Source organism: Parasteatoda tepidariorum, chromosome 7 (assembly GCF_043381705.1).
Source record: "Parasteatoda tepidariorum isolate YZ-2023 chromosome 7, CAS_Ptep_4.0, whole genome shotgun sequence".
Classification (NCBI taxonomy): domain Eukaryota; kingdom Metazoa; phylum Arthropoda; class Arachnida; order Araneae; family Theridiidae; genus Parasteatoda; species Parasteatoda tepidariorum.
This window is the reverse complement of record NC_092210.1, coordinates 1,482,913-1,509,282: the sequence shown is the minus strand read 5'-3', so window position 1 is coordinate 1,509,282 and position 26,370 is coordinate 1,482,913. Positions and strand designations below refer to the sequence as shown.

The 26,370-nt window shown below is 33.0% G+C and overlaps 2 protein-coding genes across 2 annotated transcripts in view; both read right to left on the bottom strand.

Annotated features, from left to right (window-relative positions):
* Nucleotides 1–1,663: 1,663 nt before the first annotated feature.
* LOC107440040 (uncharacterized) lies at nucleotides 1,664–2,482 on the bottom strand. The gene has a single exon (XM_016052817.2). It carries the CDS (start codon nucleotides 2,480–2,482, stop codon nucleotides 1,664–1,666), a length of 819 nt encoding a protein of 272 aa, XP_015908303.2.
* A 3,290-nt stretch (nucleotides 2,483–5,772) lies between these two features.
* Nucleotides 5,773–26,370, bottom strand: part of LOC107440035 (chymotrypsin-like elastase family member 2A) — a gene marked incomplete at its 5' end in the record, with an annotated part of 31,730 nt that continues 11,132 nt past the window's right edge. Inside the window, 3 exon segments of the mRNA XM_016052813.3 lie at nucleotides 5,773–6,003; nucleotides 7,563–7,687; nucleotides 16,826–16,985. Coding sequence (XP_015908299.1) covers nucleotides 5,818–6,003; nucleotides 7,563–7,687; nucleotides 16,826–16,985 — 471 coding nt within the window. The 3' untranslated portion in view covers nucleotides 5,773–5,817.

Sequence of the window (26,370 nt, the reverse complement as noted above, 5' to 3'; positions counted from 1 at the left end):
CAAAAACCAGTGGCTTATAGTCTGTAAATATAGTAAATTCTCGACCTTCTAATAGATGTTTTAAATGCTTTACCGAAAGATATATCCCTAATAATTCTCTGTCGTAGGTACTATATCACTTCTGTGCGTCATTTTATTTTTTTGAATAGAAAGCTATTGGTTTCCAAGCATCATTTTCGTATTGTTCCAATACAGATCCGATTGCGAAATCTGAAACATCTGAGCAAAGGCATAGAGGTAATTCAAACTTCGGATATTTTAGCAAGGCTACATTGGATAAGTCTTGTTTGCATTTTTCAAACATGTTAATAGCTTGTTCCGTCCACATTATTTTTCTTTTGTCATTTTTATGAGCTCCTTTCAAATATTCGTGGAGAATTGCTTGTGTTTTAGCAGCGTCTTTGATGTATCGTCTATAATGGTTTATTAGACCAAGAAAGGTTCTCAGTTCACGTATAGTTTCTGGCAACTTGTAATTATGGATTGCTTCTACTTTTTGGGAAAGGGGCTTAGATCCTTCCGAACTGATTTCATATCCAAAAAACTCCAATTTCTCCACAGCAATGACTGACTTGGAGACATTGATTCTGAGGCCATATTTATCTAATTTATCAAAAAGTTGTTTTAAATGAGATTGATGCTCTTCTTTGTTTCGAGATGCCACTAATATATGGTCTAGATAAGGAAAAACGAAATCAAGTCCACACAGAACTTCATTTATGAAGCGTTGAAACGTTGAAGGTGCATTTCTGAGGCCGAAACTCATAACGTTGAATTCCGAAAGGGGTAATTAGTGCAGTTTTTTGTTTGTCCTCTTCATTTATAGGAAGTTGATAATAAGCTTTAAATAAATCGAATTTAGAAAATACTTTGGTGTCTTTTAAAATATGATGGAAATCTTCGATTCTTAGTATTGGATATCGGTCTGGTATTGTTTGGTCGTTTAGTCTTCTATAATCTCCACATGGTCTGTAAGACCCATCCTTCTTTTTAACCATACGTAAGGGACTTGCCCAGGGCGATTTTGAAGGTCTAATAATCCCGTTGTCTAGCATGAATTTAAATTCTTCTTTGGCTATTTTCAATTTTTTTGGATCTAATTGTCGTGCCTTAGAAAACACAGGTTTTCCCGTTGTGGCGATAAAATGTCGAATTTCATGTTTAGCATCACTAATTAATAAGTTTGGTTTAGTTAAATTTGGATATGAAGAGAATAATTCAGAAAACTTAGAATTTTTATCCATAGTGGAAATTGTTTCCGTCATGCATATTGGAGAAATTTCTCCTTTAACTATTAAATTGGTTACTCCATCAATTAATCTTCTTTCTTTAATGTCAATTAATAAATTAAACTTATTAAGGAAATCGGCCCCTATTATTCCTTTATTAATTTTGGAGATAATAAATGGGAAATTAAATGAGCGGCGAAGTCCTAAATCAATAGTTAATATTTTGATTCCATAGGTTGTAATCTCGGATCCATTTGCTGCATATAGTTTATAATCGCTTGCACTTTGATAACTTTTATTGGCGGGTAATGGTAATAAACTGACATCGGCTCCACTGTCGATAAGGAAGTTTATTCCAGTATTCCTATCTCGAACACACAATCGAAATTTACGGCAATCATTTATTTCCTCAGCAGCAGAATCTGCCGCCAAGTCTACTGCTTTTCCCTGTTTTCAGCATCAGAATCATAAGAACATGGTTGGCGACATTTACCAGGTAAACATTTTGAACCAAATTTAAAATGGTAGTAACAATATTTACCTTTCCTATTGAATGCTTTTATTGAATGACTGCGACTTCGAGATGTATTTCGGTAATTATTTCTAAATTTAGATCTACTACGGTCATTTATTTGCAGTGAATCAATTTTCTGTTCTAATGCTGCTATTCGTGCAATTAAAGCATCATTGTAGGTAACACTTGGTGAAACAGTACATATTTCTTCCCCAGTTTTCATTTCGTGAATTTTATCCGCCATCGTAGACAGTTTATCTAAACTTTCTTCACTGACAAGCAGAATATTTCGTATAAAATTCGGCATTTTATCAAGCCATAAAGATTTTAACACTTTTTCTGAAAAATCGTATGCTCCTAAATTTTTCATTTTTTGCAAAAGCTGGCTTGGCTTGTAATCTCCAAGTTCTAAACCTGTAACTAAGCGCTGAATTCTCTTGTTTTCGCTTTCCTTAAACGTATTTAAAAGTCTTTCTTTCGCCAAGGTATATTTGTTAGGCTTAGCGTCTTTAATAATGTCCCAAATATTTTCTACATACTTCGGTTCCAGTTGGGATATCAAATAATTAAATTTGGTTTCTTCAGTTGTGATCTTATTTATTCGAAACTGTGCTTCTACTTGGTAAAACCAAATGTCGGGTTTCTCTCTCCAAAAAGGTGGAATTTTAATGCTTACTTTATTAGCTTCGGCGTCCATGACGATCGTTGCTTCGATCTTTTCACTGTTTTTTGTAGTCATGTCAAAAATCCGGGTCACCAGTTGTACGCAACAGGAATACAGGATAAATGATCAGCAGACATTTTTTAGAACACTCATTTTTTATTATTATTTTTTGATCTGTTGCCATTCGCAACTCTCATAAAAATAATATGAATAGACATGTGACATATGATGTTCCTACAGTTACTCCAGCAAGAGTGAACTGACTTTCAATTTGTCTGAACCACAATTCGGGATTAGCTCTCAAAAAAGGTGGCGGCTTTACAGTGACACGAGCAATTTGTTGATCAGCAGTTTCCGTAGATTCGGGCATTTTTTGCATTAATCCGAAATGTATAAGTCCAACAATAGAAGTAAATTGTTACTCACGGCTTGCCAAAAAACTTTAAAACTTGAAACGTGCCAGCATTTCTCCGTAATTCATCTACCAGTAAAATTTCTCAAAAGCAGTTTGCAGAAACAGAAATATACGTATTCATTCACAGGTCACCAATTGTATATGTTTCGGAGATGGGAATGTAAGACGTCAAATGAAACAATATGGCAATGAAACATCATCTTTAATAGTAAAAGATAACAACCCACCAAGAAACTTCACAAACTCCAATTAACAGGTTATTCATTAAAAACATTTAAAAGTTGTTATTAAAACAACAATTAAAAACTTAAACTTTTGGTTGTAAATATCTCATACTGCAGGTGGGCGTCACCGGGTAGAAATGGAATATTGGTACGAGGTTCTCGGACGCTGCACAACAACCCTTTTGAAGGCAAACAGTCATCTGTTTAAGTACTGGACATCAGCCTTTTCACTCCCTGCCTTGGCCGCCGGTTGATGCTTCTCCGACGGTATTCATCCGCGCAGTAACTATTTCGGTTCGTCCTCCTACCTTCGATCTTCGATCCAATCCTCGATCCTTCTACCTCGGCTTTTCATGCTATCTGAGCTGGCGCAACCAACAGCCTCTACAACATTATTTTCAGCACAGTTGTAGCGTCAATGGAACGCTTTCCCGCAAATGGAAAATTGTACGCCGATTTTTCCTACCTAGATCCAAAACGTTTCCCTAAAATACGTTTCAACAAGCCTCAATCTGGCGAACTAAATGAGTTAACAAACTCTTGCTAAGATTTGACGAAACAGCTATAGGTGAAAATTTGCGGATTGAACTAAGAAATTTAGCTTTACATTGGGAAAAATTGAAAAATTCAGACTTAGAGGATTATAAAATAATCAGAGAAGATCATTCAAACGAAGATAATAACGACTTTACTTTGGAAACCGAAGAAGAAGTAAGTCTAAAATGTGAAACAAGCAGTGCGTGCAAAAGTTGTGTTATTTGTTGCTACAAGATATTATAGAGATTCAATTTGACCAATTCTTACAATTTAATTGGCCTAGCATTAAAATTTTTACTAACATTGTCAATAAGTCAGGTGGCTTGTGAAAGATCATTGTCCACATTAAAAGTAATTAAAAATCGAATGAGTACTTTATCTTCGGATAATTTGAATGCTCTCATGGTAATGGCAGTAGAAAAATATCTATTAATGAAATTAGATATCGATGACATAATCGATAAAGTGGCAGAAAATAGTCAGCTTCTTCAAAAGTTATTAAATTAAATTTTAATTTAATGATTTTCGAAGAAGCATCAAATCTATTTTTAAAAAAATGTTTACATAAATCATTCATGTATGTGTAGTATAATAAATATTTTTTATTTACTCTTCATCTTTCACCTTATTTTTGATTTTATCAGCCTATGTTTCCTCATAAGAGCCAGGTATTTTAAACTGAAATATATTCTATAAAGGATTACTAAGCAATTTTTATCTACTTTCTTACTTCGATAAATTAACTTACGATCATGAGAATTTATAAATAAAAAATGCCTAAAAATGATATATTAGGAGCCGCGCACGCGGTGTTTATGTGAAGTAGGGGGCCGATATCTCTAAAATGCACGGGCCGATTTTAGATCCCAGTACGAGCCTGGCCTAAATACTGGAGCAAATAACACGCCTTTTTATTAAAATATTCCTGAGAAGATTTTCTCGACTTAATAATTTCGGAACCACTGTATTCTGTGAACTTGTTTATGCTTCACTAGATTGTCCAAAACAAATTCTCTTGAAGCCGTGAGAAGGGAGATGGAAAGACACAATGGTGTGCTATAAGAATTCTGCCATCAACTCTCGACGCTCAAGACCTGGTTTCACCCCTTACTTTTCTACACAATGTCACACTTTATGTGACTATCAAGTTATTAGAGGAAAGGAGCACACTGGAAATTGATTCACAAATTCCAAAATATTGATCTATATTAATAAATTGTCACCTCCGCTGTTTTGGTGTTCCATTATAATTTGTCTTGCGACGAAAAAACTAGGAGAAATTTGAAATTACGTGGGTGTGTTCAAGGTCTACAATTGACTGAAAATATTAATATTTAGTTAATAGTTCGAGAATTATCAATTGCTTAACTTGTTTTAAAAAATACTTTGTTTTCTGATTTCTTTTTTGTTTTGCCTGCTGAAATAAAGCTACAGAGCTGAAACTTGATGTGACGAAAGAGTTACTTTAATTTACGAACTTAGCAGGAATCTTTTCTTTTAAATTCCTACTTGGTCGAAAGTTATATCAATTTCAAGTGCTTCTTTAATATTTCAAAACTTTTATTTAAATTTAAATAATGATTTTTTATCTTCTGTTTTAGAAAGTTCAATTTATTTCTCTCAATATTTTTATTTTAAAAGTTCGCGCACGACTTGATGTCACAAATAACAGAAATATAATAAATATAACTAAGAAACTAAGAGAAAGAGATTGGATGTTACCAGAGAGATAAAAACCGTTTCCAATTTAAACTGCTATACGATATAAGGTTTCAACTACTTACTGTTAATTACTTTTAACCTTACTTCGCCATTTTGAATTCCCAAGTTAAACTTTTTTTTTCAAGTACTGGTGAATATTTTTCAAATCCAAGTAATCATTCATTTCGTTTCGATTAATATATTTCCGACATTTTTTACGTTAAAATACATAAATGATAAATATAAGTGATTTTTATGTAATAGGTAAACAAAATTATTTTCTTGAAAGTATTGAGAAAAAGGCGACTGAGTTTGTGTGGAGTGAGTTAATAGGTGGTGCTTATAATAATCGGGACCGAATAATTTACGCTATACAAGAATGCTAAATTTAATAGTTACACTTGAACGGACAAATTAAACTGTGTTTTAGGATCGGAGATAAAAATTACTCCAATTATTCAAGGTTTTGTGAATTAAAAGACACACACTGAGGCTCACAAAATTTTCTTTTATTTTGAATGACAACAGTGCAATCAACTATATAGATTAATAGTTTTCTCTATCCAGTCTACTTTGTCTGAAACCTTCATGAAAATTGTCTGCTGTTCCGGCATTGCGCACAAACCAGTTTGCAAATTGGTTAAAGTGCCGTAACTTGTCGCACCCATCACGTACCAGCGATCTCCGAGTTTGCACGATAAAGGTCCTCCACTGTCTCCCTTAAATGATGATAAAAATGATAAATAAATAGGATGTTTGCTTAAATGCAAGAATTAGAGTAGAAATGAAGAAGGTGCGTTCGTTAACCAAATGTCATGAGAGCACTTAAAGTAAATATAAAATCATGGATATGTTCAGAGCAAAACAACGCAAAGTATGTATTAGAGGAAGAAGATGAGACATTCAGCGCTGGTTATGGGGAACACTGCCTTTAACAAATGGTGTTTTCATGAACATCGTACATTAATATCGGGTGTTTCAAAACAAGCTAACACCCAATGTATTCAGCGTAAAATGATTAGTGAAATGCACAGTACGAGGAGCGCTATTACCTTCTATCGCTAAAAGTTGCCCTACTCTACGTTGTTCTGCTCTAGACGCGCTCTTCATTCCACACTCTCTTGTTAACAGACTGTTCGCTGAATGCGCATCATTGCCTTTTTTTATATCCTTAAAGTGATATATAGTACTATTATAACTGCATATTTTTTGCACCTGTCAGAATTACATGTAGTAATTTCTTACAAATATAATGTTTCGAATGTAGGAAATAAGAATTTTGCTGAGAAGTATAGTTATTAAGAAATGTAATTAATAGTGGTTTCGAAACTCACCTTTTTTTATTCCCCCCCCCCCAGCTAATGAAATAGTTTCTCTTTGGCTAAGATTGTCTTTATTTTGATTAAGTTTCTAATACTCATTCAATATTTTGAATCGAATGATCAAAGTTTATTTTAAATTTATGAATTGCCCAATGAATCTCTTCAATTTGAAAATATTTATAAGATAAAAAATTTTTTTTTTATTCAATGTTTTTGGTGCTGACAAAACAGAACTTTAATTTTTTCACACATAGGTTAAAAATAAAAATAATATTAGCCGACTAGCATTTTTTATTCATGGAGCAATTATCTAACGTAGATTTAGACTTTCTACATTAAGAATATTGTATTATCTAGGAAGAAATGGGTGAATGTTTGCTGACAGTGAAAAAAAGAAATCCCATCTAAATATACAAACTTAATTGTTCTATAGCATTTTTCAATTAATTGTCCTGCATTAATTGCTAAAAATTTTTAAAACTACTAAACTAATCAATATTTTAAGTTCGAATTATCGGGTAGAAGTAATAAAAAAATCTGCTTACAAAAAATTTAACTTATTGACCTAGCTTATTTGTTTGCCTGTAATTGCACGATTGAAGTCTTGAGTGTTTATGCCTGAAAAAATAATGCACCAATAATAATTTTAAAAAATGAAAGTAATATATTTTTACCGCATTTTTGATCGTGTATTTGCTGTCACTCATTTCATTGGAATTTACTTTACGAAAATATGTCAATACAATAAAAACATTTTCTATAACAGATTATATAACATTTTCGATAAATTTTCATTTAGCTTATTATAATTTGGGAATCAAGTATTGTTCTGAATTGCTATAATCCTTGAAACACAGAGAATATACCGCCCTTTTGATGTAGGTGTCTGATAGCACGTGAAGAATCATAGAGCATAGTTATACATTTATCGCTTATGTTGTGAAGTGCAGACCTACATGGCAAGTTGAAGATTTCATCTCTTTATTTTTCACGCATATCTGGCTCTTCTCATCGTAGCCGCAGTCATATCTTGAGAGTACTGAAACATATGTCTGCTTCAAGACATGATTGAATCCAGTACCTGCAATTTAAATCAATATATATTTCATAATTATAGTTAACGCATCAGCGATACTGTAAAAATATTAAGATGTCTATAAAACACTAGATTTATCGATGTTCGCTCAATCCGCTCCCCAATTATTTCTCCTTACTTTCTCTAAGAAATTCGGTGTTTTTTTTTTTTTAAAAAAAATAATTTTGTGTAAAAAATATGTAAATATTTATTTATTTTATGTAAAAACATTTTGTTAATATGTTAATCGTTACAAAATATATGATAACTTGGATTTGAAAAATAACGAAATGTAACTTGAAAAAGAAATGCATACATACTTTGAAATATAGAATCTGTGATTTAATAAGAAGTAATTTTTCTTATTAAAAATATATAACGATAACCTTGAATTGTATAACAAATCAAATTGCATAAGTTTTTTTTAAATCTCTGTTGAGCCATTTATAGTTTTATAAAATTTCGATATAGGTAAATGTTATGATTCATCAGATCAGTTTCTCTTACTTACATTTTATTTATCTGTTTTTTTTTGTTGTTCCTTTTGACATCTACTTAAGAGCGAGCTTAATAAATTGATGATCTCGAAAGAGAGAGTTCTTTCGAAAACAGTGAATTAATAATCATTATTTAAAGGAGAAAAATTGAAACAAAAATCCAAGAAAATACTTAAATTTGCAAAAACTTTCGAACAAGTAGAGGAAAAAAAGTTTGCATTATGTTTATAAATAAAAATGACCTTATCAGCACTTCAAATTTTTACTCTATAGTTGCATTTCAGCGGGCAGTAGATCGGCTAATATAGTTATTTTATATTTCAAGTATAACACTTGGTAATTCTCAAACTATTAACTGAATCTTAATTTTTTTTCGATTTCTTCAAATATCTTATACACTTTTACACAGCTTCATATTTCCAAGGTTCTAAATGTCTTAAGTTTTTAAAAGCAAAAAAATAAAAAAAGGAACGTAAGACAAAAGAAAAGTGAACTAAAATTCTTAAAAAAAGCACTTAAAATAACAATAATTTTCCAACTAATTATAAACAAATAGTATGTCTCTTTCAGGATGCCAAATTTTAACAATGTTTTAGCCTTTGTGTGGCCCGTAGCGCGGTCCGCGTGATGCTTTTTCCTACAATTTTAACAGTTAATAAGTTTTGAACCAAATATTGAACGTTATTATTTTTATTTTTATTATCAAACTGCGCACTTTTTTCTACTCATCATCGTATTTTCAAGTTTTTAAGTCTTATAGATTTTGCGCAGCAATACAAAATGTAACATTAAGGTGAACAACCAAAAGAGTGGTGGCATCAAAGGTGACCCTTACGATTTCTTAACCCATTTATGCTTAGGCGCAGAAAGGGGTCTATGTATGAAAAATTCTTATCCTAAGAAAGTGGTTATACATATTTGTTTGTACCAAGTGAGTATTCATTTCTGTTACCCACCACTCCCGCTTTAAAAAAAGCAAGACTTCTTAAATAAATTAAAAAAATTTAATGATTACTGAAATTTACATTTAGAGGATACAAGAGTTAAATTCAATATAACTTCTAAAAATAAATTAATAATGCTTAAAATAAGTACTCAGTATAGCGAATGATAAGTTATAAGTTGTGTAAGCTATGTAAGTTAATCGTTTACACATTTAAAATTCACTTAATCTGTAGACATTGAACAGATTTTGTTTCCGATATACGACTGAACTTGAAATAAAGTTTTGTTTGCATTTCTGACTGAATTTTTTTTATATATATAAGTAGTTATTTAACGTACAGAGTGTTCAAATAATATGTGTAAAAGTCTTACGGGAGGAAATAAAATAAATGTTTTTTTGTATAAAGCTTATAAAGTTTTTTGTGATAGAACGTGTGTCCGAAAGTGATGCATTAAAGTGGCAGTCAATAACGTAGGTTTCATGGCGGTCGATGTTATCAATATGGAATGTCACGCATCGCTTTACAAATGCATAACTTGCAGATATTCTCATGAATTGTTGGACTGAGGCAGGAAACAGAAGGTGTACAAGGTAAGCAAACAACTATCAAATCTTTAGACCAGTCGAACGAGAGCTGAATTTGGTACGTAAATTGATGGCTGAGGAGCGTACCCCGAACGCATTTAAACTCTCTTTACATCTATAGTATCCCCAAGAGATTTTGAGCACGCTGATTGGATTTCTCGGCAACGCCTTCTGCGACGTATGGTTATTTCACTCTGCTATGCTTCTTATTTTCAGCATTGAGCGATATATGAACCCAGCTTTTGTTTTTCAACCTTGAAATGACAGTTTTTCGCCTGAGAAAATGCATTCTTCATTTAAAAAAGAAGTAGAAACTATTTCATCAAATATTAGAAGCAATGTTCTAAATTTGGAATTCAACATACTCTTGATGACACGATTTTATATTTTGTGCAAAACTTCAATTTTGGCTTAAAATTAGTATGATAAATATAGTGGAACTGATTTATGATTGATTTACATTTCGTGAACAAACTACGGAGAAATGATCTTGAGGAGGAGCTACTAAAAGATTTAACACAAGGCAATACCGAGAAATCCAATCAGAGAGCTCAAATTCTCTTGGGGATACTCCAGATGTAAAGGTAGTTTACTTGCACCCAGCACGTGATAAAGTTGAAAAACTGAGTTTTAGTGCGCAAGTACCGCATTTACGTCCAAGTGACATGACTAATATGGAAAGAGATTTGAATAAACATTATAATATTAAACCAATTAAATATTTTGTTTTCTCCCTTAAGAATAATGATGAATATAAGCTTAAATATTTTATGATTAACTTTTCTTTTATTAATTTACACTTAAAAATTCTTTGTTTCGATCTTGTAAAAACCAAAATGAGTAAAATTTCTCCAAATAAAAAGAAAAATTTAGATGATTTATATCTCGTTATTAACTTTCAAAATCCTATTTTCGATAAGATCAAATTTCATAATATTTTTGAAAATCTTAAAACTTTATTTACATTCAAGGATTTTAACATAATTGAAAGCTTTAAATATAATAAATCTCTTGGTAGAACTATATTTAATTATAATGATATAAGCAAATATTCAGGGAGGATTAATGTTTCTGATTATGAATGTCACTGTGAGCAGGAGAAATATTATGATTTTGTTGATAAACATAACATATTATAACTGGTAATTTAAATCTTATAGAAAACTTAGGAATTTAGTGATAAAAGGCACAAAATTTAGACCCATTTACCATATATTAATTAATAAAATTCTAAAATACTTTCTTAATGATCTCAATAGTTTTTGTCTAAAGATATCAAATAGATTCTCTTTACCTTTAGGTATGCTAACAGAATGGAAATGGGATGGAATGAATTATTACTTTAAAACAATAATAAGGATAATTTAAATAACAGTAACAATTCAACAAATTTTTCTAAAACAGTTCAATCAATTAAGCAACTACAAGAAAATTTTGTAATTACTCCCATAAACAAAGCTAACAATAATTATCCAATCATCTGTAAAAAAAATTCTACGTTGAACTTTTCAATACGGAATTAAAAAATAGTAAAAATTTTAAACTTAGTAATTTAAATAATAATATTGTCATTAAAAAAAATTTAGCTTTATATAAGAAGTTAAAAATTAAAATTAGCAATGTCCAATTTCCTTACTTAATTATCAGTCCTAAATTTCATAACATTCCTATAAAATTTAGAACAATCACATGTGGATCTAATTCTTACCTTACTAAACTTGTCACCATTTTCTCTGACTACTTAAATAAAATTATTAACAATATTATTAAAGAAGGTTTTTCTTGGATTATCACTAATAATCAACCGATTTTAGAATTTATTAAATATAATGAAATTAATTCTATTGCGACCTTTGATTTCCAGGATCTTTTCAGTAGCATTCCCCTTTCTAAACTAAAAGAAGTCCTTTTGAATTATTACTATACATTTAAAAATATCTTTTGTTGCGATTTTGATTATTGGAAAATTCTAATTAATTTTTGTCCTTTCAATAATTATCTTTACAATGGAAAGGATGTTTTTCTTCAAATTGATGGAAAACCACAAGGATCTAATTATTCATCTCTCTTAGCTAACCTATTTTTGCATTATTATAAAAAAAGTTATACACTTAATATTAAATTTGTTTTTAGATTTACTGATGATTTAATTATCTTTAATTTTCAAGATTATACGATTTTATTAAATAATATTTACCCCGAGGAATTAATCTTGCTTCGTAATCATGATGATAATATTAATTTCATTTTTTTTTATTTGGGTACGAGTATTATAAAAGAAGAAAATATCTGCTTTGTTGATTTATACTATAAAAGAAATGATTTTAATTTTAATACAAAAAACTAATTACTTGGAATTCTAATGTTTCTAGGAGCATCTATTTAAATGTAACTTTTAATGAAATAAATAGAATTAAAAGAATATGTAGTAATATTTATTTATCCAAAAAACAAATAGATAAACTAATTCAAAATTTGATTAAAAAAAAAAAAAAAAACCAATGTATACCCAACTAAACCATGTTTTCTCTACATTTTGAACTTATGTATATCAACCCGCTGCCGCGTCAGCCGTCCCCAGAGGACCACGATCCGAACACCAGCACATGCACCCGGCCAACCAACCGGCTAGGCCACACCCGTAGCATTTATTAAAATCAACCTGTAAAAATACAGTTTACATTTTATTTCAACCGAGGAAAAGGGAAATAATGAAAGTGAAATAAAGTAGTTTGCTCTTGGAAATCCACTTTATAGTGCAAGTGTCGATGGGATCTTCCCTTATATTGAGACGAGAATGAGATCGCGAACAAAATTATGCGGAACATTAATTAACATCTGTGGTATAAATATGATTACTTAGACACAGTCTTACAATCTTTCAATTTTAGATTTACAGCACCAGAAGGAAACACCTCCAGGAACTCATCTCACGATGAAGGGGTAAAGGGCCGTTCCGGCCTCAGGCACCCCGGCCAACCAACAAGACAAGACAAGTCTTACAAAGCCCCAGTTCACAGTAAAATTCACAAATAAACAAAACAGAGAGCAAGGTTATAAAACAATGAAATCAATACATCAATAACATTGAAATTTGCAAAAGGTCATAATAGTAAAAAATCCATTAACCTTCCGTTAGTCGCGCGCACCTCACAGGTGCATCCCTACTGCATTTCCACCTCCTTTGCCGTCAAAAGATTTTTCCGGGGGTCGAGCCTAATGTTATGTTCCTAACTTTGGATTACTCAAATGTCCGTGTAAAACCGACCTTAGAGCATGTCGATGGAGAGTTGGAACCGCTCAAATCACCCCTCTGGTGCAGCGCGACCATTGACGCAAGCATTATGGATATAATATTTTTATGAATTAAAAATATATATTTTATCTCATTTTCAGTCCTACTCAACGTAGCAGGTATAAATGGTCAAGTTATATACACAGAAAATGGTTACGGAGTAAAAAACCACAGAACCTTCTTGCGTTAATTAGTTGAACATCTTGTGATGGAGGAAGAGATCCGACGCGGGAGCAAGAAAAATTTATCTTCAGTACTTCGGTAAATAAGTTTTTTGATATTTATCTCTCTAAAGAATCTTAAATTGGTAACAATTAACTATTTAAACTAGACTAAATTTCATTTGGCTTTCAAAAAATCAGAAACACCTCACAGGTGCAACGCGATTAACCATGTCGGAAACAAGTGCGCGACTAACGGAAGGTTAAAAAAAAGGTGCTATGCTTAAGTTAGGATATATGCTGAATATAAGCAATCGTGGAATGAAACTGATCCAACGGGTACTGTCACACAAAGCCCCTGCTGACCAGTAAATTTACAAATAGACACAAAAAGTCACTGCAGAGCAACAAAATTCTAAAACAGTAAAACAATTAAAAATAAAATCACATTTAAAATGGACAAAGCAGTGTAAGAATCATATTAAATACTAAAATTTTGAGTGTAAAATAGAGATAAAACTAAGTGGCAATGGCCGAGAGATAAATAGGTTAAACCGTAAAGATAGAGAAATAACTAAAAGGCAAAGGCCGAGAAGTAAATAAGTAAAATCCTCAAAATCGTTAAGAGTAAGATACTGATGTCGAAAATTCAATAAATTAAGAAAAACAGAGTTTCACTAAAAATTTTAAATAGTAAGTAGAATATAACTAAAAAGTCAACAGTGACACTAAAAAGTCAAAGGAAAGGTGGTAAAATAAGTTAAAACCGTCGTAGGTTAGATAAAACAGTTAGATAAAATGGCTAACATAGTAATTAAAATAATTGTGTAAACATTAAAATCAAAATACAGGCGAGATGCGCAGCTAGGAAATGAAAATGACTATGCATTAGTAAATAGGGGGTCCAAGAAGTCCTCGGGTGCTATGATATCTTCAAGAGTTCTTTTAATGATTGCATTAATAGAAAGTATCTTGTTTTGCACCAAGACTCCATGGGTCCCCCTTTGTTAAAACGATTGCCACGGAGTGATAAGGATGTATCGCATTCAGTAATGAGATGTGTGATAGTCTGTAATTTGTCATAGTATTTACAGCTTGCAGTTCTTTTGAAAAATTCATGATTGAAGTTCGCCGAAGTGGCCAGTGTAAAATTGGTTTAGATAGAAATCACTACTAAGCAGTTTTTCATTGATTTTAGGGTAAAACTTGTATGTCCCATTTAATGAACCATCCCGCCTGCCATAACGCTCTGAGTCAATAGTTAATCTGAGTGTCCACCCGACTGAGCAAGAATATGAGCTTCCTCGTTGCCTACCTTAATTCAGTTATATATCTATAGTTCTCTTCGACGAGAAAATTTTTGGGTATTGGATTTTCGAGGGAGTGCAACGAGGATTGGTAAATATGGTGTTGTTATGTTCGTTGGCCTAGATAGTAGTCATTTTTAATGCAGTCAGTTCAGCAGGGTAGACACTTGCGTCATCATTGAGCCTTGTCGATTTATGGTAGATGGTGCAGTTATTAAATTTCACCAGGAATCCACTTCCGACCCTGCACTCAGTATCTCCTGTGGTTGCGTTATGTGTGACTCATTTACTTCCGTCAGTGCAAATGTCATAGTCTGTTCCGCTAGGTGAACCCTTGGGATCATTTTAAATTGTTTTGAGTTGTATCTTTGGACTCAGTTTGGTTTACATTCATTGAGATCACTTATTTGATATGCGGCATTGAAGATAGATGATTGGTTCGTATTACAGGTATATGCTTTTTAATAACTGTTGATTCTCGAATTTTGAGGTCAATGGGCATAATACTAGAGAGTATATGTAGTGCCTCCGTACTGGTTTTTGAGTAACACTTTCTGACATTCAATAATGGGATTCTTCGAATAAAGTTTAATTTATTATTCATTTTCACAAGTTTAATTTATTATTAATTTAAGATACCAAATGGAGGCTCCGTAAATAATTTTGCCATTCTATGGCATGGGTATAAATTAATTTCAGTATGCTCGGGCTCAGTCTCCAGGTAGCTCTGCTGTACTGTTTCAATTTATTATAGAAGATAGTAATTTCGGAGATGAGGTCAATCTGATGTGGAGTCCAGCTCAGCCTATGATCCAGGAAGACCCCTAAGTATGTGCCGTCGGAGTATTAACTATCTTGATGCGTGTTAGTCTTTCAGTGATCTTGGAGTCTTTGGGGAAAGTAAAAGTCCTAGTTTTATCTGGTGCGAATTTGAGTTTGAGATCCCTTGCCCAGACGGTCAAGGCCTCATTAATTTCTGTCCCCAATTTGTCGACTCTCTATATAAAACAGAAAATTAAGATTATCTAAAAGAGAATTAATTAAAATTAACCACAGTATGGGTCCCAAGAAAGAGCCTTGAGGAACCCCAATATTTGCAGGAATTAAAAGGGTAGAACCAGTAAAGCAATAACAAATACGACAGTTGTTCAAGAATTAACGCTACGAGTCGTCGAGCCTCAGACAGTTGATCTTATTTTTGAGAAAACTCCAACTGGGGGAGTTAAAAGCATTCTTGATGTCTATGGCGACCCTCAGGGTGTGTTGACCCTCTTTTTTTGCATCTTGTGTTTCACCACATTTCTTAAAGCATCTTCAGTTCCCCTCCTGAAGCCCCGTATTGTTCGTTATTAAGTAAGTATATATATATACAAACTGAAAAGTAAATGCAACCATATAAATAGTTTTTATGCCATGCTCTGAAATATCATAACAGAGTCTCATAACAAAGCAAATTTTAACACACATCATAAAACAATATTTCATTGTTAATTTACTAAAAGTGAGAAACCGAAGCACTTTGTTAAAATTTTTTGCATTTTGGTTTCCCCATGGAACCGAAAATACGGTAAATTTTTTCCATATTCTGGTAGTTATGGTCATACTTTTTTTCTCCTCATGCGTCATTTACAACACTTTAATGCATCATTTCCTGGTTTGATGGCAAAAATACTTATTTCGTTCCTTTCTATCCCCCGTTAAAAATTAAGACAAAATTAATTGCTAGAGTTTGAAAAATAAGTAATTTCTTCGAATATGCAATACATAAAAAATTCACTAAGTATTCCGAAATAATGAAATAAATAACATCGAGGTATAATTAATTTGTAGTTAAGCTATAGTTAAACATCCATTAAAACAATCTTATTCTTCATTAGCTTTTTATTTTACTATTTAGAGTTTTTTTACTATGATTCTAAGTGAATTTTAGTTCTGTCTTTAGTCTTTAGTTTATTTCATTAGTTTAATGTAATTATAAATTTTGAAAAATTATTTTGCTCATATTACACAATGCCTTTCACAAATGTTTCTTTGGGAAAGGTAAAGTTTTTCAAAAAAGTTCTTTCGTTTTACTTCATAAAAATTGTTTCTAATCGTTATTAAACTGCTGTTTCATTATTATTAACTTTGTGAAATTGCATGAGATTATTTAAAGTTTGGTGTGTTACATGATGAAATTTCGAACTTTAAAGGCTTCACATTCTACAGAAATACACTATAAGAGAGAAACCATGCTTTGAGGAAAATCGACAAAAATTCACTGTCCATGAAATCTCTTCATTGAGAAGATTCTTTAATTTATCCATTGATATTAGATTTTTACGCAACCCACTTGAGTGAAGAAGAAACTTACCCCTAGTCTGACCCCATCCGGTCACATAGCATTTCGTATCTGCAGGAACATCAAATCCTGATGCAGGTAAGCAAGCAGGTCTTACGTAATTTGTAAATGTTACCGGTGCATTTAGCTTCATCAGTGCAACGTCATTCATAATGTCTAATTTGCCATTAATCTGAAATATATTTACCCAATATTTCATGTGGGCATATGGAAGAAAAATATATTTAATAAAAATGGTTAGAAAAAAACAGATTGAAAGAGCTGAAGTGCAGAGAATAAGGTGAATGGATTTTGTCTCATTTTTGAGCTTCTTTTTTCTCTTTATAATGTGCTGGTTCTTAATTAACCAACCATTAATTTCGTTTAAAATCATTTATTTTAAAAGCAATGTTATGGAGATATATCCTAATAATGTAGACCCAAGTATTTCAAATAAATCCATCGTATTCCATTCTTTCAAATACGATAACAAGAATTTGCAGTGCTTCTTTAACGTAACAGAAGCTATAGTAAAATAAAAATACCAATTTCTCAATTTAACATTCATGAAAACAATAGGTGATTTATTCCCCTCAGCGCAATGAAAAAATGTAATCCTTGTTTGAATATACTAAGTGCACTTCTTACATTTGCCATTGCATTGAACTTTAGAATACTTATAAAATTTGTTGACTTCTCAATTTCCCTTTTTTATACCATTTGAAATTAACACGAATATCCCTCATAACTTCATGAAAACAACAGGTTTTATTAGGATTCAGCTTTAATGACTCTTCCATGGTCAAGATTCTTCCCAAATGGCTAGTTTCTCTCTCTGGCTCTTTAAAATTCTAAACCTATTATTGGAGTCCATGCTGTTTTAATTTTTAATTAAGATCAAAAAATGTATACTTGTGTGGTTAAGCAATCACAATTAATAATTCAATCAATATAATGAAATTAAAAAAAATATATCCTCATTAGTTCAAAATTATTAATTAAGGACTTATAACATCATTATCACGAGCTCTTTGCTTTTCACCGACAAAAGTTCAAAAAGTCCATTCAAAAACTTAATGAAAATAGGTTTTTCTGAATAAAAAAAAACATTTTTATATGTTTATTGAAACTAAGAAACTTAAATTTGAAAACTTTGCTTATAGATTTAACTTTTTATTACATATTTTTGAGTTATCAAAAATATTTCTGAAAGAAATTTAAGAGACAGTTTAAGGATTCCTAAGAAAGAAACCGGCATTAGATAGTGCGACACATATAATTTAAAAACGTTACTTTTTCAGTGGACCAATGGAATTTTAGCCAATGGAATTTTATTTATGCATTTTAATAATATCAACTAGCCACTGAGGAAAGCTTGACGTAATTTGGTGGCCCTTTTAATGGAATCTTTAAGAATTATCTAATCGCGATTGCTTTTTAAAAAGATAAATTTACAAAAACACAATTATATTTTTATTTTCTCTGTGAAGATAGCGAAAATAAATAAACATTTCACAGCTGCAAATTTCAGTTCGTGATGAAATCTTTCCATCAACACGAATGGAAGCTCGTAATGGACCACAATTAATCTATTAAAATACTACGGATATTTTTATACTATACTAGATGCACCCTGCGTGCGTTGCAAAGCTTTCAGTTTGAATTGTAATTTTATATTTAAACACGTCTAAATGAGATTTGCGATTGTGATTTAAAATGAGAATTTTATTCAGTAGTGAAAAAACCAGTTATAGTTTCAGCAGTTAATTCTCTAAGATATCATTTGTGCATTTTCAAATAGACATGTATGGCGATGCACACTGACGATGATCTGAAATAAGTCTGTATCAATGGCGATATCAGGTATTTCTGCTGATATTAGCTGACCAATTTGGCATGGTGTGATTTTTTCAATAAGCCAAATCATGTGGCAATTCTCTTTTTTGCAATTCAATAGAACACATCAGACACCGCATCATTCCAAAAACATGACGCTTCACAATGAAATCAAGTATAGAGCTTAATTTTTGTTTTAACTCATGTGCGGTAATATCATGAAGATCCGATGATATTTGCCTAGGTTACAAAAACTCTTTAATTTCAGTCCAAACAGGATTGCACGTGAATGTAATAAACAACTCTGGCTGTCCATATGCATACCGATACTTGTAGCACCGAATGAAGTCATTTGGAAATACGAATTGCACCGACATAGATTAGCCAAGAAAAGTTTCAATTGACTTGCGGGACCCGATAACAATGTTGATAATGACTCGGTTGGCGACGTTAAATCTGGTAGTTTCATTTTTCCACCAGAACAGCAAATTCCAACTGTTTCATTCTTAAATTTGAGAGCACTACAAAACACACATAAATGATTCATTTTTCTTATAACTTGGATACAGACTATAATTAGTAATTGGATCATAGTGAATCACACTAAGATTTAAACCAGCATATTGGCGGCGTTTGAATAGAGAAGTGAGTTTTCTATTCTTACTTCCCATTGTTTTGATGTTTCAGAAAAACGGGTTTTGAGCAATGCATTTTAAAACTGTAACCTGTCTTACTTGCCGTTGGTCAGATATTTCAGACGAATGGGCTTGAGAGGTGTGCAGTCGATGTATGACCAGTTTTGCTTGCTGTTGCTCATATATTTCAGATTTTGTACTTAATTACGGTCAGAGATGTATTTAATTGTTGAAAAGCATTTAGAAATTTTCCGATTCGTTATTATCAGATTTATTCAAGTGCTTTTGAATAAACAATGTTTTTTGTTTTACCGTTTGGAGAGTACGCGAAAAAACTAAAACGTGAGCAGGCCACATAAAGCTGTCCGTGGGAGAAGCAGGGATTTTTCAAATTCAGACCACATACTTGTAGTGACTGTCCTCGGGCTTTGTTGATGGTCAAGGCAAAAGAAAGTCGCACCGGAAACTGCAAACGTTTAAATTCAAATGGCATATCTGTGGGGGTCATTGGAATAAGCGGTAGTAGAACATCTTCTCCTTTAAATTTGCCATTTAGAATTTTAGCTTCGAGGATATTGGTCATTATTCTTTTCACTGAAAGACGCGTACCGTCACAAAGTCTGGGTGGGTCGATGTTTCGGAGGAGAATGATAGATACTCCAGTTTTCAATGTTAAAACGTGCGACGGCATACCTGGCAAATCAAGTGAATTCAGAAATTCGGTTGGGTAGTTTGCAACCTCGTTTTGATCTATCACAGTATCGATGGATTTATATGCTCTTGCATAACCTGGAATTTCATTTAGAAGGTGATTATTGATGTCCTGTACATCGCTATTTTTTGCTGCTAATATAGCGCGTTCACTGAGCCACTGAAGATCTTTGTAATTTTGAGCGATATTTGGAAAAACGTTATGAAAAAGTTTATGTATGGTTGAAATAATCTTACAGAAGTCGTAGACAGAAGGTGTAGAGACGACCTAATGTGTCAGTGGAATATAAATTGGGATGTCCTTCAACTGGTTTACCTTGTTTTCTACGTTGAAAATGTTTCGCCGAAATACTCCATGTGTAGTATGTTGGCACCTCACAGTAGAGAAGCGTCTTTGAAAATGCGTCATCCCTGCACGATGAGAAAAATGCCGTTAACGTTGTTTGTGGCAATGCTCTTGAACTGGCATTTCCTGTTGTAAAGTAAACTCGCTGTCCATTTTCAAGGTGTACTGCCAAATGAAGAAATGTTGGACGTCGGTCATGAATTGGAAATGATAAAATGCGCCAGACAGCTTCATTGCTACTAATGTAGCATCCCAGTTGATATTGATTGATTTCATCGATTGTTGAAGTAGCATTTTCCAATCCAAAAACTGCCATATCGCTTCCTTTATTTACATATTCACAAATATATTTGATCGCTTCTACCGAATTACAATTTTCGACATTGATGTGTGCTTTCTACGTTTTCGAGAGCAACGGTGAATAGGGTACAATCCACGATTATCGACTTCAACATCATTGTTCCGGATTTTTAAAATGATTGATCTTCCGCCATCTTCTTTAGATCGTCGTCGATAAAGCGGATAGCTGTCATTGCCAGTGATAGTCTCAGCAGATAGTTCTCTTGGATGTCGTTTGGTTCATTTTCCATTGGACATGCAGGGTGAAGTGTTGTTGAGTGATTTACACGGACCATGAATCATATTTTGGATAATGACCTGAAATAAGTCTGGATCAATTGCGACATCAGGTATTTCTGCTGATATGATGTGATCAATTTGGCATGCTGTGATTTTTTCAATAAGTCAAATCAGAATGTGTGCATGTGGCCAGTGGCTTAGCTACCTAGGGGCTAGGCGGGGCAGTGCCCCGGAGCCCTCAAGCTCAGGGGGCCCTCGAATCCTTACCAGAAACCTCGATCGAACTGAACTTTTGGAAATTTCCCCCATTTTTCAAAATAAATATGACAGGTTGCAAACCCCACTTTAATCATGACAACTCAGTTGAGAGAAATTCAAAAGTTATGCCTAGGGAATTCCCCTAAATTCTTTCTGTAGGTTGGCAGTGTTGTCAATTTGACGGATAGTGATATGTGCCTTTTATTATTCATCGATGTGCGTTTTATTGTGAATTCGAGTTAAGATTTTTTTTTCGAGAACGGTTAAAAAATTAATGCTGTATCAGGAGTAAGTAAGCTAATGTCAATAAACTTTTTTGTACTGGTCAATATAGTGGTTCAATTTTATTTGATTTTACCACTCATATTGATGTCCGTTAAGTCAATAAATCGTGTCAAATCTATAGATTTCGGCTACAGCTCATTGTATAACGCGAAATATCGTGAAAAAATGCAAGTCACCTGCAGTAGGTACATTAATTCAGGTCCGCGGGCAGGAGATCGTTCATGGTCTCTGTAATGCCTTTCCTTTCCAATAAATAAGCAGACCAGATTTTTAAAACAATAAAACTTAACTTTATTTAAAAACAAAAGAAATAGGCATTGTTTTCCAGTAAGAGCTTCCAGCTCTTAGAATACCAAGGGAGACCCTCTCCCGATTATATCAAACATACATCTACCTTTCTCTCTCTCGCATCCCTCCGACGGGATGACAAAATGCGCCAAGTGCGCCTTAAAAAGTCGCCAAACAGTTGCCAACCATTACAGTCTCCACCGTTAAATGTGGTAACACTAACGGTGATAATTTTTTTTCCGGGGATTTCCCAACGACACTTGTAGCGTATTATTGTGTTTCTCTTTCCATTTATTTTACTTTTAACGTTGTCAGTGAACAGTGAGTACCTACCTACTCGAGCGCAATCTAATATTGTATTGTTTAAATAAATTAGAAAACTAAAATTACGGATAAAAAGAAGAAACCCAGTGGTGCATTTAAACGCAAACAACGCCAAGAAAGAGAAGATAGTAAACAAAAATTGCCCAAAATTGACAAGTTTTTTAGTCAGCCTTCTACAAGTACATCTGGCCAAAATATTTCTATTGATAGTGACTCAAATAATGTGGTAACTGCAGTGTTGGTTGAGAAGCCTACTGAAGAAGATTCGACAATTATTGCAGTTGGAGAGACCTCCGCTGCCGATCATGTGAACGTGGATGATGTTTGCATTACACACATAAGAGCGGAGGGTTTCTACATTTTTCGAAAATGTGTACGACAAATCTTCTTATGACTTGGGAAACTTCACAAACAAGATATTAAGTGATAACGAAGAACGTCAAATTCTTGATAAGGGGCCTTTACAGCCTTCAGGACCTTTTCCAACAGACATCAACCAGAACAATAGGTGTTTTTCAAAATCGTACTACGTTTCGTGCTCTAAATATGGGCCAGTTAATCGTTTTTGGTTGTGTTATTCCAGAATACAAGACGCTGCCTATTGTCAACCCTGCTGGTTATTTGCTTCACAAAGGAATAATGTTTGGTGTACGGGAATTCGAGATTGGAAGCATTTATCAGAAAGAATTAAACAACACAGTTGTTCGAGTGGCCATTCGGAAGCATGTGCTGTGTATGAATTTTGGAAGAAAAAAAACGATACTAATACTATCGACAAGGAACTTGAAAATGAAATTCGCAAAGAAGCATCATTTTGGAAAATGGTTCTTCAAAGGTTATTCGATATCATACTTACCCTAGCAAAGAGTTCTTTGGCTTTGAGAGGACATCAAGAAGACTTAAGTCAGAAAGGATACCACGGAAATTTTCTGTCCTTTGTAGAGCTTGTCGCCCGATATGATCATATTTTGTGGCAAGTTTTGGATATGCCCAAAGGTAAAAATAATTATTTCTAAGCTTTTTTTATCGTTTTATTTTGCTTATAATTATTAACTGTTTAATGTCAGGACTTTTTTGAAATTGTGTTTTTTTATGTTTTTAGGATCTACAAGATATCTGAGTGCAACAATTCAAAATGAAATGATTGAGACCTTGGGGACCAAACTCGAAACCCATCTACTAGAACAAATTAGAGCGTCACCGTTTTTTGCCATCATAATGGATACGACGCAGGACATATACAAGGTAGATCAGCTAAGCATTGTTGTGAGGTAAGCAGTAATAACCAGATCGTAAAATGGACAGCCAATTGATATAGAAGTAAAAGAAGTGTTTCTAGGCTTTTATGCAGCCATCAAAAATGGCACAGTAGATTTAGTCAACCAAGTGACAACATTATTTATCGACAAAAATATTGATTTAAAGAAATGTCTGGGGCAAGGCTATGATGGAGCCAGTGTGATGAGTGATGTGTATAATGGCGTACAAAAACATATTAAGGATATCCAGCCTAACGCAGAGTACGTACATTGTGCCACTCATAATTTAAATTTGGTGATAAATGATGCCGTTAGCAGTTGTGTGGAAATACAGATTTTTTTCGCAACGTTGCAAGATTTGTATAACCTTTTTGGAAACAGCATCAAACGTTGGGATCTACTGTCAAAATTCACTGGCTAGTCGGACACTACTCTAAAAAAACTGAATCCGACTAGATGGTCCAGTTGGGTCAATACGATATCTGCAATAAAACTTCGTTATTTTGATATTAACAAANTCTGAATTTAACAGTGAGTTTTTTTTTCCGTCAAAATTCTAATTTGTTCGAAAGCTATTGTGATTTTAAGTGCTTTTTTTACAAATTTTTTAACTTTTGTTTGTTTTACATTACATTTCGCTTAGCTACTCCTAATCTATACGACATCAATTATGCATCCAAAACTTTACAAAAATGCGACATCAATTTGGGCGAGGCGAGTAAAGTTTTAGCAGAGACCAAAGCAAAGTTGCAAATTTATAGAAATGATTTCGAATTATTCAAGTGCAAAGCCAGTGAAACTGCAAGAAAATATGGTATTGATACCCATTTTCAAGAAAAAAGGCAAAGAAAAGTTAAAAAACATTTTGATGAATTAGCTGCTGATCACCGATTTCCAAACCGAGAAAAAATATTTAAAATTGAGATTTTCAATAATGTACTAGACACAGTAATATCTCAATTAGATACACGTTTTATTGGTATGAGTGCAGTCTGTCATATATTCGATTTTCTAACACCAACATTTTTATTACATGTTGATGAAGCAACTTTATTACAAAAGTGTGACGAATTCCAAAGAAAATATTCAGATATAATAGGCCCTAGTTTTTCACTTCAATTTATTAATATTTACCACCTAGTTTTATCTCAACAAACTCAAGCATGGACTGTTCACCAATTATGTAGGGAAATAATGAGCAAATATGGAGTGCTAGAATTTGACCTAACGGAAGTATTTACAGCAATGTTATTATTCTTTACAATTCCTGTCACTTCTGCAGCAGCTGAAAGGTCATTTAGCAAATTAAAAATAATTAAAAATTATTTAAGAAATAATATGGGCCAAACTCGATTCCGACATTTATCGTTAATACGAAGTGAAAACAAAACCGCATCAAGCCTGGATTTAAACGAAGTCATTGATACCTTTGCGAAAACTAAAGCTAGGAAAAAATTGTAAATATAATTGTTATTTAGTCCGTTGGTAGGCCCGACCTTTATATAATAAGCCCTTGAATCTTCTCTTTTTCGTTTTATTAGCCAAACCTACACCAAGTATTCATTGTAATTTATGTTGTCACTGTTTAATATTTTTATTACCTGCCCAGCAGTGCAAAAAAAAGAGCTTAAGTAGCTTAGCATTTTTAAAGTATTTGTGTATTTCATATTTTTATTTGTAGAACCTAATCAGTTTACATAGCAGTGGGGCCCCATCTTTTAATTTGCCCCGGGGCCCTTGGTTACCTAGCTACGCCACTGCATGTGGCAATCCTCATTTTTGCTATTCAATAGAGTACATCCAACACCGTGTCTCTCCAAAAACATGGCGCCTCACAAGGAAATCAAGTAAATATTTTAAGTTTTGCTTGAACACACATGCTGTAATATCATGACGATCCGATGATGATTCTCCTAGTAACAAAAGCTCTTTAATTTCAACCCAAGCAGGAATGCGTGTAAATGTAATAAATAAATCTGGGTGCCCATATGCGCGAACATATGTTATGGCATCCTGTGAATATTCATACAAGTGCCTTGAAGTCCCTGTAAATGTAGCCGGCAGTATAATCATTTTTCCCACATCATTAGGATTAACGTTACCTTCATTAATTATTGCATGCCGTAAATGAATGTATTCTTCTGAACGTAATTTGGTTTGATTTAATTAAATATACAGTAGGCGTTCGGTTTCAATTTTCGCATACATATCAATAATGTATTGATGAAATAATTGTCGACATTTTAAGATGTGATTATCAGTATCTTGACGAATCATCAATCTATAAGAATAAAAATTCATGGCACAAACTTTCGTATTGGTTTTCTCGCCTGTTTGTGGATTTCTCAATTTTGTGTTAAAATGGTATCCATCCACTCCTTGCCAAAATAAAATAGGATATTGCAATGCATCATATGATCGATGCGTTTCTGAGACTCTTTGAACGTCACCATTTCTGCGATAAAGAACTATATCGCGGGAGGTAAATTCTTCGCCAACTATAACTATAGCCACCTCGTCCAATGCTGGTGCATTGTATTTTCCTTTGTGGTGGCCTGCAGGTGTTTTGTCAGCTCTAATAACAACTTTGTAATTATCGAAAGGCATTTTGTCCAGTGTAGTTCTGAACAGCCTAATTAACTGATTATGTTGATTGAAAATATTTTGTAATGAGGTAACAATTTCTCGTTTAGTGCCATTGTTTAACTGACAACGTTGATTGACTTGATCATTTGTGTTACCCGTGAAATAAATCTGTAGAAATTTATGATCTCCGCCAAGCAATGAAAGAAGTGATCCTGCACGATGATAAATTTGGCCTTGCACTTTGAATGTTGGCATGTAATTCTCATTCACGATGCGTGTAGCACTGAATGAAATCATTTGGAAACACGAATTGTACCGACGTATATTCGCCCAAAAATGTTTATATTGATTTGTTTGACTTGATAAGAGCGTTGATAATGGCTCGGCTGGCGACGTTAAATCTGGTAGTTTTACTTTGCCTCCAGAACAGCGAATTCCAGCTGTTTCATTCTCAAATTTTAGAGCATTACA